Genomic DNA, 18,147 nt, shown 5'->3' with positions numbered 1-18,147 from the left:
TTGACCATGAGCCGTCCGATCTCGACTCCCCTACGTAGATCGGACGGCCATGAGATGTCTAGGTAGAACCACATTAAGAATGTACTTTTATATTGGGTTTGCAGAAAGCAGGGGATCGAGTAATGCTTGTACGTAAGGGCTTCCACAGTGTGCCAAATGCTAAATTGGACACGTATGCATATTTAGCACCAGCTCCATATTCATGATTTCTCTCCAGCGTTGCCAAATTTTAGCGACGCCAAATCTTTCTAGTAGTGGGACCCACGGAGGATTAAAATAGACAGAAAACTACCCCTTTCAACTAAAGCGGTTGCAAATTTTTTTGCCCCTCCTCGCAGCAGATAAATCAAGATCTTTCTTCTTCTCTCGAGGTCGCCACCAACTGTTTCTCCCCTCTACAAGATGTACAATTTACTTCTCTTTTCAAGATGGTTTCCAAGATTTACTCTCCTTCTAGATTTACTCTCTATTTTTCTCTTCCCTCTCTCTCTCCCAGATTTGCTCTCGTCTATTCAAATAAGATGGAGGAGCAAGGTGAGCGAGGCCGGTGTACGGAAGGCGGAGGCTGAACTGCTTGAGCTCTCCGGCGAGCCTTCGTGGCCCTTTCCTGGATTCGATGGCTGCTTCTTTCTTGTTTTTCCCTTTCTCTTTACTCTTGTGTGGATCTGATGGACAATTTACTCTTATGTGGATCTCATTTCTTATTTTTGTACTCAAGGATTTTCCTCTTTTTCTAGGCCTAAGATTTGATTTCTAGATAAGGATCGCTCGCAAGGATCCGAGTTCTCCATGGTTGTGTAGATTCACTTTGAAAGGATTTTTCTGTAATCTTGAGCACTCCGAGCCTTGGCGCGAGAGGTTGCTGGCAGACAAAGTAAATAATATTCTATCACTCGCACGGATTTGACACCGGAGCAGCTACTTGCTCCGGTTCTAAAAAATTAGTTTTGGCACCGGCTTCACAGTGGGTCAGTGCGGTGCTAAATGCCAAATTTGCAATTTGGCACACCTATTTAGCACACATTGTGGAGGCCCTGAGAGCCTCATGTGCATCCGCTTTGGCTAATTTTGTGGAGGTATTAAAAATTGAAGGCCAAAGTACTTGGGTTGGATCTTCTTTTGGAAGCAAATGCTATAATCAAGACGTGCTTTTCGCTGCTTTTTGGACGATTTGGTTTGCTTTGATCTCGTTATTATCTTGGATGGGCTTGAAGAGGGAGAGATTCGTTCTCGATCTTGTGATTCATCAAAGGAACAGATCAGAGTTTTTGTCGAAAAAGAAGCTAGACAGTGACTAGCTAGTATTGTTCCATTCCATGGCTTTAGAGTCAACGAGTCAAATATCTCTGTTCCTTGGGACCTCATCGCTTTGGGATCAAATATATGGTACAGTACGTACCAAGATCTAACGTGACATATAACTGATTTCCTTCGCTGGGCATGTACCTTTTTTGTACCATAAAGATACAGTCGCAGGCAGAGGGGGTCCGAACTAATGTGTTGAGTTGCTGAAAAACCAAAAAGGAAACCTGATATGTCGTTGGCTGCCCAAGGCAAAGTTTATGCAACCCTACACCTATTACGGTGTGATAAAAAGCTAGCCATTCACAAGTCAAATCAAACGGAGCCACAAAGTGATCGATGTGCGATGCCTGCCCATAGATCTATTGTCTACTCCCGCGTGCAAATGCTCCGTTGTCCCGTGTTTCTCGGACGCTCCGGAACCTGTCTACGAAGCGGTCCTCCGCTACTGCAGCAGCCATCTACGAAGACTTGTTTTATTTTTTTGACCAGCGCGTACGAAGACTGATTTTTTTTTTGACAACTAAACCCTCTTTATTAAGACTTGGTAACCAGTGTCACATCATCTAAAAGAAAAGGGATTACGAAGACTGATTCTTTGTTTGCCGGAGTATTGTATCTGCAAGTTCCCTCTGACCGGAATTAATTGTCAAAATATTACATGCATCTATTTTTTTTACACATATATATATCCGTATTTGGATAAATTGAGACAAATATTACCGGTCGGAGGGAGCAGCACTGTCCTAGAGAGGCAATCAAACAATGCAGCTTATATCATAACTAGCAACGTCTTATGGCAAAGTCTAATGGCTTATATCCTTACTTAAGAATGTAATCACGGATGATATAGTTTGATGAGTAATAAAATCAGCCGTGATGACACGGACCTTGCTGCAGCACAGATCAGATGTTCCCCCCCGCGCGCGCTCGTGAACGATGTAGTAGAGCTAGCGAGCGCTAGCTAGGTTCCCTGTCATGGAAGAAGGTGGAGAAATGTGACAAGTTTGTGAGGTTCCCTGTTCCCGTACCATGTATGCACTCTCCAACTTTTGATTTTTTTTAGGGCACTCTCCAACTTTTGATGGTCTGCTACTACGCACTGAGCTGGCCGAAAGCCTAACCAAATGCACAGCTCCCCTATCTTTCTTACTGCAGGCCCATACATTCAAGGCCCACAGAGGAGTGCGTCGGATAGCACAGCACATATACAGAATTGAATTTCGCTAAAAAAAATATATACAGAATTGAATTGAATTCGCTAAAAAAAATACAGAATGGAATCTTGCTGTTTTGCACATTTGTAGTTCTAATTCGATGTTTGATGCGATACATTCGTTTTAAGTCGGCACACATCCTTGTACGTTAGATTTTTCCAATCGTACGATCAGATGCTGGTGGATCGTCTAATTGGCCTATCCAACATGAGCGGCGGCAACGGCGGCGGCGGCCGATCTCTGCCGCTGCCGCTCCGTTTGGACCGCGGCCGTTTCTCGATAAGAGGGTCGACGATACACTCGATGGGGCCGCATACCGAGTCAGGCCGCGTCGAAGATAAACTGCATGCGTCGGAACCGGTCCAGCACCAGCGCGGCCCAGTCCGTCCTCGCCTCCACCACCGAGTTCAGGTCGTCCCCGCCGATCCAGCACTTGAGCAGCTCCAGCCGGTCGGCCCATCCGAGCGCGTCGTCGAGGAGCCCCGCGAGGCGGGCCGGCTGGGCCCTCGACAGGCGCTTGCGGAGGAGCCGGTTGCGGCCGCGGCTTGTCTCAGCCCAGAAGCGGACGTCGTCGCGGTACGGCCCGTCCCCCGTGGACGGCCGACCGGCGCGTTCCTGGTCCCGCGACTTCTCCACCTCGCACGCGAGCGTGTCGCGGATGCAGTAGAGCGGGATGAAGAGGCTGATGCAGTCGTCGACGAGGCCCATCAGCTGGGCCGCCAGCATGCCGCGCCTCCACCCCGCTGCCATCCCGCTGCCACGAAGGACCCTCGCCCCGATGGAGGAGTTGCGAACCCGACGCACCAGGGGACCCTAGGACACGGGGGGTGCGGCCGCCCTGCTCACTTGCGCCAACTCTGGCCTAGATGGTAACTGCGCCTCCGGAGCCGCCGCCGACATGATTCCTCTTCAAGAACGATGGCGAGCAGGACGAGCAACACGATGAATAACCCGCCTGTTAGCACTGCGGCGAGCGCCAGGCCGTCGCCGATACGAACCGACCGCGATGGACTTTGCCCTCGCCGACGGTAAGTCCTTTTCGCCCTCATGTTCCTCGCCTGTTATGGTCTGGATGCTAATTTCTGCTGAAATCTAGCCCTGGTAGCTCCTTCTGGTCTCTGCCTTTCGCACGTTACTGATGCGCTTCCCCGGCCGCACCCCGCGCTTTCGATCGGCAACGTGGGAACCCGCCGTGGACCTGCTGATACGGTCGTCAAAGGCGAGGCGAGGCGCGTGCCTTATCTGGACGAGCTTTCGGTGCTGCCCTGCGCCGGCAACGATGCCTTCGGCCCCGACGCCGTCGGCGACCTCGCGCTCGCGCTCGAAGGTTGGTTCTCGATCCGTTGTTATCATGTGCTGTACTCACTGACAGTTTGATAAATCATCTTATTGCTGCTGCTTACTTGCTTGTACTACTCTTGACCCGTAGCTTGTTTGATGAAATGCGTTGAAGCATAGCGGGCACTGTATTTCGTGTGCACACCCACTGTTTGATGATATGCGTTGCAGCGCTGCATGTACTGTATTCTACCCCTTCATACCTTCCAATGTGAAGTGCTACAGATGTCAATGTTACGCTACATATTTTCGGTTCAGTTTTTTGGTAGGTTTTTTTCGTCATAATATGTACATTTTTTGCCTACCATATATGAAGTTTCAGATTTGCTTGGCGTTGGATCCATATTGAAGGGCTGCAGATTTGAGGGCAACTTCATTGAATCCGGATCCGAGGAAGAGTGGGGTATTGTTCTCCTATTTATTTTCATTATAGCATTCACAAAGTTAAAAAAGGACGACAGAACACAAAGGCATGCGATAGGGAGAGTTGGAAGGGTGACGAATGGCGGCTCCGCCAACACCAAAGTGGAACGACGACCAGGGTGTCCCGCTCACTCATCATCGAAGTTCGGCAACCATCGTGCGCCTGGACCGTGGCAACGCACGGACATTGTACTAGTTTAATATATAGTAATAATAGATTATGGTGTGTTTGTTACGTTGTTTTAATGTATGAGTTGTTGGTCCGTTTAAACCCCTTACTTTTGAACAATTGTAATTTGTACGTCAAAACCGCAACTTTTGGATTTTTTAATCATTTAATAACGCATATTGTTGTCCGTATTGGTACCCAAGAAAAACATCGTCTGGCTATCAAGCCATGTAAACAACCGTTCTGACTAGTGGGTCCCCTTGTCAGCCTCTACGACATGAAAATTGATACTCCGATCCTAAATTGTTGTCGAAATATTACATGTATCTAGACGCTTTTTAAGAACAGATACATCCATATTTAGACAAATTTGAGTCAAAAATTTAAAATTAGAGGAAGTAGTTTCTTGCATAAGGGTCTGGTCTTTACTAAGTTCGGGCTTGGAGCTATATGCTCCACCGCCGTCGTCATAGCCTCTTCAAAATTGCTAAGTGGCACGAGGAAGGGCAGAAAAACTTCTTTTTCATGCGGTAGAGGCCGACAGTCAGAACTGCAGTTAGATGGCCTGATATCCAGATTATGGGTTTTTATGGCCTTATAGCTAGATTATAGGTTATATCTGACAAAGACCAGTACAATAATATGGGTTAAGTGACAAAAATTCCGAAAGTTATGATTTTGCAATACAAGTTGTTTCAAAGGGTTCCTTGGTATTTATTTTCTCGCAAAATAACAATGAAGCACATGGACGGAAATATCTAAAATAAAATAAAAGAAGCAAAACAACATAAACGGCAATTACTTTTTTTTCGAGGAACATAAACGACAATTACATGCTAGTGGAGCGTCTAATTGGCCTATCCACCATGAGCGGCGGCAACGGCGGCGACGGCGTCCGATCTCTGCTGCTGCCGCTGCGGGGGGGAACGTGGCCGTTTCTCGATAAGTCGGTCTACGATACACTCGATGGCCGCATACGGAGCAAGGCCGCGTCGAAGAGAAACCGCATGCGTCGGAACCGGTCTAGCATCCGCGCGGCCCAGTCCGTCCTCGCCTCCACCACCGAGTTCAGGTCGTCCCCGCCGATCCGGCACTCGAGCAGCTCCATCCGGTCGGCCCAGCGGAGCGCGTCGTCGAGGAGCCCCGCGAGGTGGGCCAGCTGGGCCCTCGACAGGCGCTCGCGGAGGAGCCGGCTGCGGCCATGGCCTGTCCCGGCCCAGAAGCAGACGTCGTCACGGTATGGCGGCCCGGCCCCCGTGGACGGCCAGCCGGCGCGTTCCCGGTCCCGCGCCTTCTCCACCTCGCAGGCGAGCGTGTCGCGGATGCGGTAGAGCGGGATGAAGAGGCTGATGCAGTCGTCGACGAGGCCCATCAGCTGGGCCGCTAGCATGGTCTGCTGGTCCGGGAGGAGGAGTTGGGCCTGGGCCGTTGCTGCGTCTGCGTGGCTGCGGGCCGTCGCCTCTCACTCCTTGTGGGCCGCCCGCAGCCGGTCCAGGTTTTCTCCGTGGGCCCGCCGGGCGTGGTCCTCGGCGTGCAGAGAAAGGGCCTCCACGCCCACCGTTCCCTACTCCGGGATGTCCGTCGCGCCGAGGCCGCGGCCGCGCTCGCCGTACCGCGCCGTCGTTATGGGCTTCATGCCTGCTCCTTCCTTATTACTCGATCGAGTCGAGCCAATCGACAAGACAGAGGATGGATTGTTTATTTCCAACTTCCTAATTCGATATCGATCGGTCGGTCGGTTAGTGGAAATTACGAAGTAGGATTTTTTTTTTGTCAGGATGCCAGCGTATATAAATACGGTGATGTAAAATCGGAACCAACGTCCGATCCATGTCCATGTCGGTCCAGACTCCTTAATCAAACTTTGATCGAGATGAGCACGTTTCGATTACTAATCTAAATCCGTCCCGGATTACAAATCGGCACAACCATGCCCGTGACGTATCATGTACGCAAGGTCGACTCGTCCTTGCAATCAACATAGACGCATGAAAGCGAAATAAGTGTGACCAGGAAAAATGCCCATGAGTTGCAACGGGAGGAAAAAGAGCTATGTCATGGAGACTACTTAGTAAATTTGCGTTAATGCAGTTAAAGGTGTCTCACCGAAACCAGCCTGCCAATTCAGCTGGGCCACTTGATACATGTCGTCTCCACCGCACTCCACTCCACAAAGGTCTTCTAAACCGTCATAGTTAGTACTGACAAATGATTTAAGCTTCATTCTTCTCGACCGAGAATTTCAGTGTATGGAAATGGCCTAACTGAAGCAGCATGTCACTCTTGAAATTTGTGCACAATTTTGTTAATGACATGACCATCTGAAACTATCGGTTTGATGCATATGCAAACCAAATTAATCAGATGCATTTCCACAATCAGGCTTAGAATCCAAGAGTGAATCTGCATTTCCCAAAGATGCTTCTCAAAACAGTAGCATACCAAAACGTAGCTTTCTTTTTGCTATTTGCTGTTTCTTGTTGTTGCTCTCTTGTCTGATGTTTGTTGTATCTTGAGCATTACTACTCTTGACAAGCTTGTCCTTGTTAAAAACCTTGTAAATTCCAACTCTTATTTATGAAATCGGTGCTGTCCTTTTGTCAAATAATCATGCACCTGAAGCTTAATTTGGCAAATGCTCAAGTACTGCATCTGAAAAATGCTAAATTAAGACCAGAACAGTACTATCCCCAGTAATCCTAGTTAGTTGCACGGAACCTGAAGAAAACTGGACATACACTTAAAACACAGCTAATAATCAAATCAACAATGAATGAATTGCCCTTTGGCAAGAATTTTGATCAACGTTAGTTGATAATCTGTTAGGATCAGCATCAGGCGCAGGAGAAGAAATCGTCGTACCCCTCGAGCTGATTCATAACCTAACACCACAAAATAGTAAAACCTGTGATAGATGCAATCACCTGATCAGCAGGCCTTGACAAAGCTGGGGCACTGATGTTCCAGCAACCAAACCAGACCCTGAAAGAATGTCTTTAATAGTGCCACTAATGCCAAGAAGAAGAAGTGTTTTGGCGGCCAACAGTTATCCACTTGCACATGTTGAGAGAAGACGGACCAAACCCGGAAAGGATGGCCAATCCAAACTTAACAAGATTTGAAAAAGGACCAAAGTAAACAACAGGGAAGAATAACAAAACATATTCGTGTATACCGTATATGTCGATGTACTCAGCGGTGTCTGGCCAGCTGAGTTGCTGATGGATACCAAGCTAGCAGCTTGTGCAACCAACCCATGATTGCACAACTCATCCAACTTTTCTGGATAGTAAGCAAAAGCCTCTGCAATGCGTGTTAAACAAACAGAAGCATGCTCTAGAACCTGGAATGTGCATAAACAAAAGTTGAAACAAATGTATGCACCGGTAGCGATTGCAATTGTTTGACAATAAAAAAAATCACAGGTAGGAGGCTTGGACTTCAAAGGCACCTTAGAGTCATGGTGGTGTAGGAGATTGGTGAGCAAGGGTACAGCTTCCATGACAAACTCAGATGCATAAGATGGCAGCTTCCTGCAAATATTAGCAGCAGTAGACAATGCTACTCTCCAGAAGCATGTCCACCAAGGAGACAAATATTAGCAGCAGTAGCCGATGGGAGGACGTTGACGAGGTTGGAGAGGGCGTGGCAGCAAGCAGCATGACATCAGGGCAGGCGCCGCCAGCAGCCTCCTCACAGCCGCGCAGTCCGACAAGGAGGGGCACAAAGGCGTCGACCGGGAAGGCGGCAAGCGAGTCCTCGGTGCCGATGGAGATGGAGAGCATCTCGCAGAGCTGCATGAAGGAGCTGAGCTGACGTGGGTCGTCTCCCTCGGCCTGCAGGCCGGCGAGGATCCTCTTGAGCTGGGCGGAGTTGGTGGAGGGGGATGCGGGGGCTGCTGCAGCGGCGGAGCCCGACGTCCAAACACTGCTTTGGTTTGTCACCGCCCGCTGGAATTGGGGAGGGATTCTCGCTGTAATTGGAGGAGGCGGCGGCCCGGGAGGGTAGGGATTGACGGACGAAGGAAGCCGGAGCTCGAGGCGCTGCTGCAGGAAGCGAAGAAGATGCCGCCGCCAACGGCGATGCTGCCGGTGATAAGGTACGGCACTGCGGCTGCCCATCGGTTTCGTTCGATTAGGAGAGGGGATCGAGAAGGCATACGGGCGTGCTGTTGCGCTCGATGTGGAGATTGGGGAGGGGATCTAGAAGACATACGCTGTTCGCATCCGTTTCCTCCGCACGAAAGCGCCTAGAGACGTACGAAGGCGCCCGACGAACGACGTAAATGTTAGTCCTTTTATTATTAGGTGTAGATAAAATATGAGAGCTGTCTTCAATAGTGTTGCGCTCCGTTGTTCATTTCTACTTCTTCTTTTTTTTGCCACCATGCACCTATTTTATAGGTTTCGTAGGCTTTATAATCTTTGTATGTCTTCTTTGTAGGATCATGAGCGCATGTCGAAGAAGATGGAGGTGTTTTGGCTGACTTCTTGGTTGGTATGAACGTGGCATCTTCTTATATTCATCTTGTGAATGTTTTTGTGCTTCAATGATTGTGTCTTTGATATTTTTGCGGCTTTCGTTTCCTTTGCTTCTCCTTGTCGTGTACCATGAATCTACTCTCTCCGTTTGGGTTTATAAGACTCTTATTGAAATTCGTGTCACAGTTTGACCAACAATTATTCAATATGTATATAAAAGTTATCATTAGAAAGAGTTTTTCATTATGAATACAACAATATATCTTTTGCGCCGCAATAATCTTATATTATCAATATATTTTTTGGTCAAAGTTTGGCTTAAAATTACGCGTGGGCCTTGTAAACCCAAACGGAGGGAGTATCACCTGGTGCCTTTGTCTTCTTACATGCATGCAGATGATGGACCTCCTCTTCTTCTTCTTGCTATTTAATTTCACTTATTTTATTTTTATCATTTTCTACCTCAATGTTCATATTCCATCCATATTCAATAATTTCAAAATTTATTTGCATTTGATAGCATGAAGCATCTATTATTTTACCTATATATAAATCGGTTTTGCTAATTTCTAACGCGATTGAGAGATGGTGACAATTGTCCGATACAAATATGAATGACGAGAACATCTTAATAGATAGGATGGTTGTGATGTCTCTGAGAAATGACCTTTTCTGGCTCGACTGTGGGATAGGCAATCCGAATATAATTTTTTTTTACAAGAATAAGAAAATCGAAGTGAGAAAATCCCCTAGCCCTCCAAGTCACCACCAACCCCCAACCCTTTGATCACCAGCAGCACATCTCCTCCTCCACCAGCTCCCCATCCCCTCATCGACCTCCAATTCCCTCCACGAATTTCCCACTTCCCGCTACTACCAACCCAGCATGGCCGCCGCAGCCACCGCCGTGCGCTTCCACCAGGCCGCCGGGCGGCGTGCTGCTGGCGCCGCCGCCCCGCCACGCCGGGCCGCGGCGCGCTTCGCGGTGCGCGCGGACGCCGCGCCGGCGGCGGCGACGGCGCTGACGCAGGACGACCTGAAGCGGCTGGCGGCGGTGCGGGCGGTGGAGCAGGTGCAGAGCGGGATGGTGCTGGGGCTCGGGACTGGGTCCACGGCCGCCTTCGCCGTCGCCGAGATCGGCGCGCTCCTCGCTAACGGGAAGCTCTCCGGCATCGTCGGTGTGCCCACCTCCAAGCGCACCTTCGAGCAGGCCACCTCGCTCGGGATCCCTCTCTCCACGCTCGACGACCACCCCGTCATCGACCTCGCCATTGACGGCGCCGACGAGGTGGACCCTCTCTCTTTGCGTCGTTGCTTCTTTATCTTTGTATTGTTCATTTTGGTAGGAAAAGTTGATCACTTCTGGCTAGAATTACTGTGCCTTCGAAGTGAAGCATGAAAGACGAGTCAGTCTTGCACTCTCGCTAAGTATCTTTGGGGAAGAAGTAGGAAAAATCACAGAAAGCTTGTTGTGGCTCTGGTAGCTCTTGAAGGACCTAACATTTTAGATGATTTGAAGGAGCTATCATTTTAGCTTGCATGTCAGTTGGCTCACTTCAGTGTTTGAGTTCCTAGGAGAAAAACTGTTATTCAGAGAGAAGTCTAATACTCCCTCCGTCCCGAATTAACTGAAGTGGACAAATCCATGTCAGTTAATTCGGGATGGAGGGAGTAGCAAAAGCTATGCATGCCAGTTGCAGTCTCTGTATAATTTGTTTCTACTTCTTCATCAGTCTTGCAAAAATTTGTTCCTTGTGGGCTTGTTCTGTCTCTGTATTTTCCCCTGATGTGGAAGGCACAATGCTACTTATCAGCAGGATTGGCCTTGACAATCTGAGTGGTCATGTCCCTCTGTCTCTGTGATTTAAGGTTGGATAGTAACTAGGAACAAACCAGTAATCTAGCTGTGATGGTCAATCTAAAATGGTTAATACTTTTTAGGCGAACTTTATGTTCAAGTATTTGGACTTTTTGTGGTCTGTTGTTCTTCAAATACTTTTTGGGAGGTTTGGATCGTCTGCTTCTTTTTCGGAACAACTTTTATATGACTAATTACATCCAATTTTTGTACTAAACAGGTTGATCCAGATCTTAACCTTGTGAAAGGGCGGGGTGGAGCCCTTCTCAGGGAGAAGATGGTCGAGGCTGCATCAGGCAAGTTCATTGTCGTTGTTGATGAGACAAAACTAGTTACTGGCCTAGGAGGGAGTGGTCTAGCCATGCCAGTTGAAATTGTGCAGTTCTGCTGGAAGTACAATCAAGTAAGACTGCAGGATCTATTTAACGAAGAAGGATGTGAAGCAAAGCTGAGATTGAACGAAGATGGCAAGCCCTATGTTACTGACAACTCGAACTACATAGTAGATTTATACTTCAAGACACCAATCAAGGACGCGTTGGGTGCCGGGAAGGAGATTGCAGCTCTGGAAGGTGTCGTTGAGCATGGGTTGTTCTTGAACATGGCGAGTTCAGTGATCATTGCTGGCTCAGACGGTGTCAGTGTCAAAACAAAGTGAGTTTTTTGGGTCAGTTGTTCCTGTGTTGCATTTATGGTTTTTTGATAAATAAACTATCGGTGTAAATGGAGGAAATAATATTCTTCAACTAATATATTACCCATGTGTTCTGAACTGTTTCTCATTTTATTTGAATTATCTCATGATGGGAAAAACTGGTTGAAACCTTTTGATCTGATCACTTTCTTGCAATGCCATTGATCTTCAAAACGGGGAGCCGGCATATACACTCCCTGCCTATCATATACCAGAATGCAACTCAACCGAGTAATGTAATTGGCAGCAGGATGCACCAGGCATAGTGTTGCTCTAAAGAACTGGAAGTTTGAAATGAACTGCCAATCTTGCCAGTTTCAGTAAACTTGTTCCAGTTATAAGTCGTGGAACCAAAATTTGACAAGGCTCTTGACTTCCATGTTGTGAAACATGGGTTGGGAAGGGACCAGATGCCAGTTTGTGTGTTTTGAATTTTATAATTTGACTTCTTGTGCTAATCATTCAGCGGTAAGCCGCAGTAGCAAATGGTGAAGTTAATCATTTTCTCCTCAACATATGATTGGAGAGATCATTACCTAACATTCTCCATTCTCAAGCAAGCAAATTAGCAAAATATAGTGCAGCTTTGATGAAGCTGTTTATTTTAGGGAAAATGCCAGTTGCCTGTCCATGTGATCGTGCAAGACAGCAAGAAGCAACTTGGAAACAGTCTTTCTGCTGCAGAAATAAAAAAATAGAGCAGTTTAATCATAACTGTAGCCAGATATCAATAAAATCCTACTCCCTCCGTTTCTAAATGCACTCCGTTTCTAAATGCACTAAAACCACGACAAGTATTTAGGAACGGAGGGAGTACAAGATATGATAAGCAGTTTTTTTCTCTCTCGAAATGTCAAGATGTTGATCTATCAAGATAGTTATGGAATTCTATCCACAAGACCATTACAGGTAAGAAATTGAATTAGCACTCCACAAAGATCACCTCAGGGTAAAAAAAAGTGAAACTGTACAGGGTACCTGAAGCTAATAAAGATGCAAATTATTGCGTTTAGGTTTGTTTTGCATTAGCAGGCCTCTAGTTATAATCCTGTTTCTTTGAAGCTCTTTGACAACCATATGGCTGTCTCTCTCGGAGATGCTTTCCCGGGTCCAAACGGCTTCAGCAAGATCCCCAGCTCCTGAAATCTCTCCTGTTGTAGCAACTGGGCACTGAACTCAAGCAAGCCTTCCAAGGCCTCAGCTCTCTGCCGGTATGATGTCGTGTCAAACCTCTTCTGCCTCCAATCTGATGAGCTTCTGGGTGAACTATTGCCAAGATCGAGCAGGTTGAGATCAGGAGCGTCGGTGTTGTTCCCACTATCACTCCGGAGCACTTGGAAAGTGCATTTGTCCTTGGTGATTGATTGGTCAACTATAGATGGTGGTGGGAGCTTCATGATGGGATGCAATGGATCTTCAGAGGATGCAAGTGGAAATTCAGCAATTCTGTCGATTCGAGGAGCGTTGACTGAAACATCAGGGGACTTCAATCTGGTGAGAATGTCGGCGCCCCGCCTCTTTTCAGGAGTTTTGAACGTGTGTGGGGAGAGTGATATTCGACGTGTAGCTTGACCTGTCCGGTCCACTGAAGACCTTGACGGGGGAGGCTGCTGGTGTCAAAACAATACAAGCTTATAATTCTTCAAGTACAAGAATGCTTCGCACAACTTACTATGTGAATGGTAAAAAGAGGTTCTTCAAACATGCACTTACAAAGGCAGCAAGAAGACTAGAACCTAAAAGTAATATCTTGACAGAATGTGGTTTTTTTGTGAGAATGAACAATGGCTGGATAGTGGATATTAAGGCTGTCAACAAGATTTTAACATTTTGTATGGTCAGATACTGCGTACCTCTTTATGAGCTGTTCTAGCATGAAATGTCTTTGAAGGTTCTAATCTTCTCCTAGGAGTCGAGGACGCCCTTCGTGGAGTAGGGGCAGGTGATCTTGTTACTTTTGAATACTTATCATGTATCACTTCTTCGACAACTTTCTTCGTCACATGGACTGATAACTGGTCCATTGGTTGATTAAGCAATTCTGGGCAATGTTTTGCTATTCTGGTAGATTCAGGAGAGCTATGTTTAGCAGTGGCATTGTCAAGTTCTACAATTCTCTCTACTTTAAATGAGTGACTCTTATTATATCGGGGTTTCCAGTTGTCCTCATCAGAACATGATATCTTATTTATTTCATGTCTGGTAGAAAGTTTAGCTGGGAACATATTGCGAGTAGGACTCGACTTCGATTGAACTTCCATCACATATGGCTGAAGGTGTGGATGGTTAAGCAGATCTGCAGCCTGAAAATTAAAATCAACATGAGGCACTGAGCTGCGCAAATGAGTGTAAAAACAAGTATTCATAAAACAGGAAATAAAAGAAATACACTCGAGAAGAACACATACGCTTGGTCTGTGATCTGGACTTCTACGCAGCATGCTTTTGACGAGTCCCCTACTGCATGACAGAAAATAAATATATCATGAATATTTCAGACATGGAAAAACCAAAAGGATATTATACTCAATAATTTTTCAAGAATGTTGCACAGGACTGCATGCAAGTTAATGTGGTGTAAGGCCTTACAATGCACCCGAATATATGGTCGGTAGAGGAGCGACAACAGACTTGTTTATCTTGTTTATCAGCGTTTGCATATCCTGGTAGGAAAAGAACGTCATCTGAGATGCAACTTGTGGTGAAACTATTGAAGAGTATCAGTTGAAACTAGTATGTTACTCCCTCCGTCCCGTATTAAATGACATTCTATTACATGTATCTAAACGTTTTTTAGGTATAGATACATCCATATTGGGGCAAACTTGAGTCACTTAATATGAGATGGAGGGAGTACAACTTATGAGAAGAAACTACACTTAAAAATGGCATGTCATTCAAGTAAGAAATGGCATGCCATTCAAGTAAAAAAAATGGCATGTCATGCTACTTACAAATGCTTTGAATGCATGCTTCAGGGCAGTCATCTCATAGATGCAGCAGCCTGAAAAGTGAAAACTGCAGATGTTTAGCCAGGAGAACTATGGGACATACGGAGCAAGAGATGCAACTGGATATTAGAAAGGAATACTTACCTAGCGACCATATGTCGGACTTGGAACCATATGGAATATCAGCAAGAAGCTCGGGGCACATGTAACTGGGAGTTCCTACAACCTTAAGAAGGAACACATTATATCAGAGCATGAGCAACTTAAAGAGATAAACACATAAGGCTTGATCAAGAGAAACTTACTGATGAAGCTAAATCATCAGAAGTCAATACTTTAGCCAGCCCAAAATCACCTGTTTTAGACAACATATTCCAAACATAAGATATTGCCATCAGTTGTTTGAAGCACTGTAATAAAGGGATGCTTCTTATCTAATTTAACTAGAGTTTACTTACCGAGCCTTATATTTTGGTCCTTCGTAAGGAATATATTTGAACACTGACAAATAATTACAATCCAATGTGAGTAACCGGCTTGAGTTAATTGTATGTAGCACAGAAAGATTGTGAATATAATGACCTTCACATCACGATGAAGGATATGATTAGCATGCAAGTAATCAAGTGCCATTAGGAGCTGCACTAACCACGCACAGAGTTTCTGCATGGAGAAAAATGGACAGAGCAAGGGGTCAAAAATCAGTAAGCAGAATTTGCGGCTACTGAAAAAAGACGTATTTCAGAATAATTAATAACCTCTTCTGAGAAATGGTTGCCGTTAGCCTTCTTAATAGCCTCTGACCTACACAATGATAAACAAGTAATCAGAATTTCACTACAGGTTCCAGATACAACTCAGAGCTTACTTCCCAGGTTACATACATGTCCCCTCCCTCGCAGTAACCGATCACGATGCACACGTAGCACCCCTGGAAACAAAAAAAAGCTATTCATTTCAGTCAATGATGAATTATATAAATCCTTCGATAGGACCATTGAAAAATGCAAGGACAGGACAAGAGAGGAAAGATTGTTTCAAGGACCCTGCCAATATCCCCACAAAGGAGAAGAGAGGGGACCATGCTCACCTTCTCCACCCAAGAATCTTTGTATTCCACAATATAAGGGCTCCTTACTTTTGCAATGAGCTCCATCTGTATGAACAAAGAAGGTGAGGCCCATTCATGGAAATGTTAACCATCTTTTCTGCAAACAAGCAGCTAAGTTGAATGAAAATTGTGTCACATGGGAGAAAGGAGTAGAGGGTGTGAAGGAGACCTCTTGGTGTGCCGATCGGCGGCACCTGACTGTCTGACGGGCGAGACGGATCTTCTTCAAGACATACCTGAAACATGTGATGCTTCAGAGATCAGTGGCACCATGTTGCAGAGATTCTAGAGAGCAATCCATCCATTCATAGCACAAGGATTTATGTAGCATGGCTGGAAAATCTACACTATACTAAGCTACTAACCTCTTCTTCTCAACCTTGTGCCTCACCAGGAGTGCAGAGCCAAACGACCCCTTCCCAATCTGCTCCAACACCTCATATTGATCCATCTGCCCCTAATCTGTTCCAGCCCAAGATGTTTTTCTTCCCTGCAAAGAAAATTATGGCCATGAGGGACAGGGAGAAGTGCAATAAATTCGTCGAGGAAACTGATTGGTAAAAATGTGGCCCAACCCAACCATCCCCAAATTCCCCAATTCCAAAGTGATTTGACATTCCAATTCAAAGGCAACAGGCGGCAACGGAATTGTTCCTGGAACTCTCCTCCCCCAATCCAAAAATCCCCACTAATCTCTTTTTTTATTTAATACTGTAACCCAATAAACTATGAACACGAACCACTTCTAATTCGTGCAATTCCTGATCCACACACATGGTGACATGGTGACAAGGAGATTGGAGTGAACATCAACGCCGCCCAGAAGCCAAAGGGATGGTACAAATTAACGAAGATTCGCACAGAGCCCGAGGGTTGCAATTGCAACGGACCAAGCCGAGGCCAGACCGAATTTGTCTGATCCCTCAAAAGTCCGAAGCGAAGAAACGACGCCCAGGAAGGAACTCGTGGCAACAGCAAGAAATCGGTGCCCATGATCGTTACCTCGGCGGCTAATGGACGATGAAGAAGGCCGCCGTACCGCGCGTGTTCTTCCTTCCCTAGCTCCGTCGCCTGCCTCCTCCCATTTTTGGAAGAGAGAGGAAGCCTGTGTGTGTCCTGTGGCGCTCTGGCTGGCCGTCCGTGCTCGCTCGCAAGAGGTTTTCAAAGTTTCGAAAGTGCGGAGAGAGAGAGTGGGGCCGCACAAACACTGCTAGGGAGATTTGACTAGTTCATTTTTTATTTTTTTGGCTTGATGCTCCGTGTGTACCCAGCATTCTTTATGTGGTTTTATTAATCGTATCTCCGATTCCTGATAGCGGAGTCCGTACGCGGCGTTTCTCTGTACAAGCCGGCTATAAAGGCGTGGAAAATGAAGCGTATAGGGGGCAAATTCGGAAGGGGCGTTTTTTTCTTTTCCAAAGATACCAGTAATAAACTAAGCATAATAAGTGAGCGTTGGGCCCTGTCAAAAAAAAGGTGAGCATTAGGGCCTGACTAGAATGCTGTGGAAGAAGCTGGTATTCCCTTTCAAAAAGAGAGAAGAAGCCGGGTATTTAGTTCTAATATACCTCCCCGCAAAAAAAAAACTAATATACCAGCCCAAGCATGAAATTAAGCAAGTAATTTATGATTCTTGGTGTGTAAAATTAACTGATACTCTCTCTTTTTACAGATATAAATCATATTTACTATACAAGTTCAAGATTTGGGCAAAAGATTAGTGCAGACATGATGCAAAGTTGGCGAAAAATCTCTTCCACGGCACTGGACCCCTCTCTCCCTTCCCCCCTTCTCTGCCTCCTCCGCCTTCTCTCCCTCATGCGCCGCCTCATCTCCTCTCCGCTCATCCCGGCACGCTGCGTCCTCATCATCGACGCTGGCATAGTGGGCCACCCTCCAAGCTCCCTTTTGCCTCCACTCCCAATTCCACAATGTTATAATGGGTACCTACCTGACTCGCTTACCCTATTGGCACTTACTGTTCTCAGTAAGATTGCTCGATCAATTGACTGTGGGATCCCAATAGTGGTGCTTGTTGCCAATGTTGGTGCTTGGGTGTAGCCCTACTTCCACTATTCTAAACCCTCCTTCTTCGCCGCCTAGCTCTACTACTAGCTAGCCACACCCATCTTCCCTATCCTTGGGACTCAGCGGAGGGACGACCACCGACCTACTTAGAGAGATGGGAAAGTGAGAGATGACAAAGAGAGGAGGATAAGGTTGGGTTCAGTATGACGCGCGCGTGGACAGACAACTATGTTTCTTAATTCTTGCCGCCTAAGATGCCATGTCAACAAAGACTTGTTTGGTGCAATGTCATCTCATAGAAAACCACCTTCCAATCCTCATGGGTAAAGTAAACAATATTGGAGGTTCAAGGCTGTAAGTTAAACTTGGGAAATAGTTCGTGGTTGTAAAGCACACTTCTTTCTTTAAAAGGTTTTGAGAGTTTGATTAGGTACATAGTGTCGTAGCCCGGGGCTTAGACACCGGGGATGCGAGGCACCCCCTTTTTGGTTCGACAGTGGGCGTTGGGGATCGCTCCGGCGATCGCCGGCGAGGCCAATGACGAGCGTACGATGCACAGGCCTGTTTACCCAGGT

The 18,147-nt window shown here is 46.5% G+C and overlaps 2 protein-coding genes across 3 annotated transcripts; one reads left to right on the top strand and one right to left on the bottom strand.

The window, feature by feature from the left end:
• The first annotated feature begins 9,705 nt into the window (after window positions 1-9,705).
• On the top strand, window positions 9,706-11,575 carry LOC100840549 (probable ribose-5-phosphate isomerase 3, chloroplastic). The gene is made up of 2 exons (XM_003557455.4): window positions 9,706-10,218; window positions 11,009-11,575. Exons 1-2 carry the CDS (start codon window positions 9,817-9,819, stop codon window positions 11,444-11,446), a joined length of 840 nt encoding a protein of 279 aa, XP_003557503.1. The 5' UTR covers window positions 9,706-9,816; the 3' UTR covers window positions 11,447-11,575.
• A 728-nt stretch (window positions 11,576-12,303) lies between these two features.
• On the bottom strand, window positions 12,304-16,732 carry LOC100840244 (serine/threonine-protein kinase Nek3). Of its 2 annotated transcripts, none has more exons than XM_010229995.3 (15): window positions 16,547-16,732; window positions 15,910-16,034; window positions 15,714-15,780; window positions 15,524-15,589; window positions 15,318-15,364; window positions 15,192-15,237; window positions 15,016-15,096; window positions 14,892-14,934; window positions 14,739-14,788; window positions 14,578-14,659; window positions 14,437-14,486; window positions 14,072-14,145; window positions 13,891-13,942; window positions 13,336-13,785; window positions 12,304-13,092 (listed from the first exon to the last, which is right to left on the bottom strand). In XM_010229995.3, exons 2-15 carry the CDS (start codon window positions 15,993-15,995, stop codon window positions 12,523-12,525), a joined length of 1,764 nt encoding a protein of 587 aa, XP_010228297.1. In that variant the 5' UTR covers window positions 15,996-16,034; window positions 16,547-16,732; the 3' UTR covers window positions 12,304-12,522. The 2 variants fall into 2 exon arrangements, with proteins under 2 accessions (XP_010228297.1, XP_014753033.1); XM_014897547.2 differs by having other exon boundaries at window positions 12,304-13,089.
• Between the last annotated feature and the right edge of the window lie 1,415 nt (window positions 16,733-18,147).

Source organism: Brachypodium distachyon, chromosome 1 (genome assembly GCF_000005505.3).
Source record: "Brachypodium distachyon strain Bd21 chromosome 1, Brachypodium_distachyon_v3.0, whole genome shotgun sequence".
In the NCBI taxonomy this organism is placed as follows: domain Eukaryota; kingdom Viridiplantae; phylum Streptophyta; class Magnoliopsida; order Poales; family Poaceae; genus Brachypodium; species Brachypodium distachyon.
This window is presented reverse-complemented; position numbering and strand designations above follow the sequence as displayed.